General features: G+C 68.8%; 1 protein-coding gene across 1 annotated transcript in view; it reads left to right on the forward strand.

Annotated features, from left to right (window-relative positions):
* Window positions 1–752: 752 nt before the first annotated feature.
* The window catches only part of ENTREP1 (endosomal transmembrane epsin interactor 1), an 88,030-nt gene continuing 87,932 nt past the window's right edge, over window positions 753–850 (forward strand). The window contains exon 1 of the mRNA XM_023730622.1: window positions 753–850. Within this exon, the coding sequence (XP_023586390.1) occupies window positions 753–850 (98 nt within the window).

The following is an 850-nucleotide window of genomic DNA, read 5'->3' on the forward strand; positions in this document are numbered from 1 at the left end:
CCCGTTTCCAGGAGGCCCGGCCTTAGCGCAGTGTCAGCGCCAGGAAGGACCACGCAGATGCGGTTCAGGCAGGTCTCGCGTCCCCGGAGCGGTGACTTCTCGCAGCCTCGTCCTTCCGAAGCCCTGCGTCTTAGACGTCTTCTCATGGTGTCGCCCCATAGCTCCTCTTCCTGCCATGCCCCCTCTCCGGGGGGGAAAAGTTTAAAGCTGGTCTCCTTTCGCATACAAGGTTGCTTTCTTGGCTGGACGGGAGGCGGGGTGAGGGTCCACAGCGCTTTCCCTGCACTCCTGTCTAGCCCCAACTCTGCGGGTGGAGGACAGATTCTTAGACTGTTGGCCGTGCTCTGGAGCATAGTCCCTTCCAGTCCGAGGGTCTTATTTTAAAAATTGGTGCAAGGTACCCTTCGTGGGCCCCAGGAAGCGGGCCTGGGCTCGGCTGTGACCCGAAGGCGGAGGCACATTCGGCAGCCCGCGCGGCATGAGCGCAGGGCGCGTGTGGGTGTGTGCGGGTAAGAGTGAGGGTGCGGCCGGGGGCTGGCCGGAGGCGGACCCGCAGGGCGGCAGGTGGGTGCGGCCGACTGGAGCCCGGGCCGCGGCGGCAGCAAGTAGTTGGGCCGTGCGCATTTCCTTCCCTCCCCTTGGCCTCGCCGCCCACCCGCGGCGCGCAGTGCGCGGCACCCGCGGCTCAGCTCCGCGTCCCAGCTCCGCGTCCCCTCCCCGCCGCCACCCGCCGCTCCTTTCCCGGCCAGTCCATGTCCCTGCCCGTGGTGCTCCCGGGCTCCTGCTGCCCCGTGGCCGGGCTTTCAGGTGGACCACAGGCCGGGGGCCCTGGCGCCGCCGCCGCCGCCGC

This window comes from Trichechus manatus, unplaced genomic scaffold (genome assembly GCF_000243295.1).
Source record: "Trichechus manatus latirostris isolate Lorelei unplaced genomic scaffold, TriManLat1.0 scaffold00038, whole genome shotgun sequence".
Lineage (NCBI taxonomy): Eukaryota > Metazoa > Chordata > Mammalia > Sirenia > Trichechidae > Trichechus > Trichechus manatus.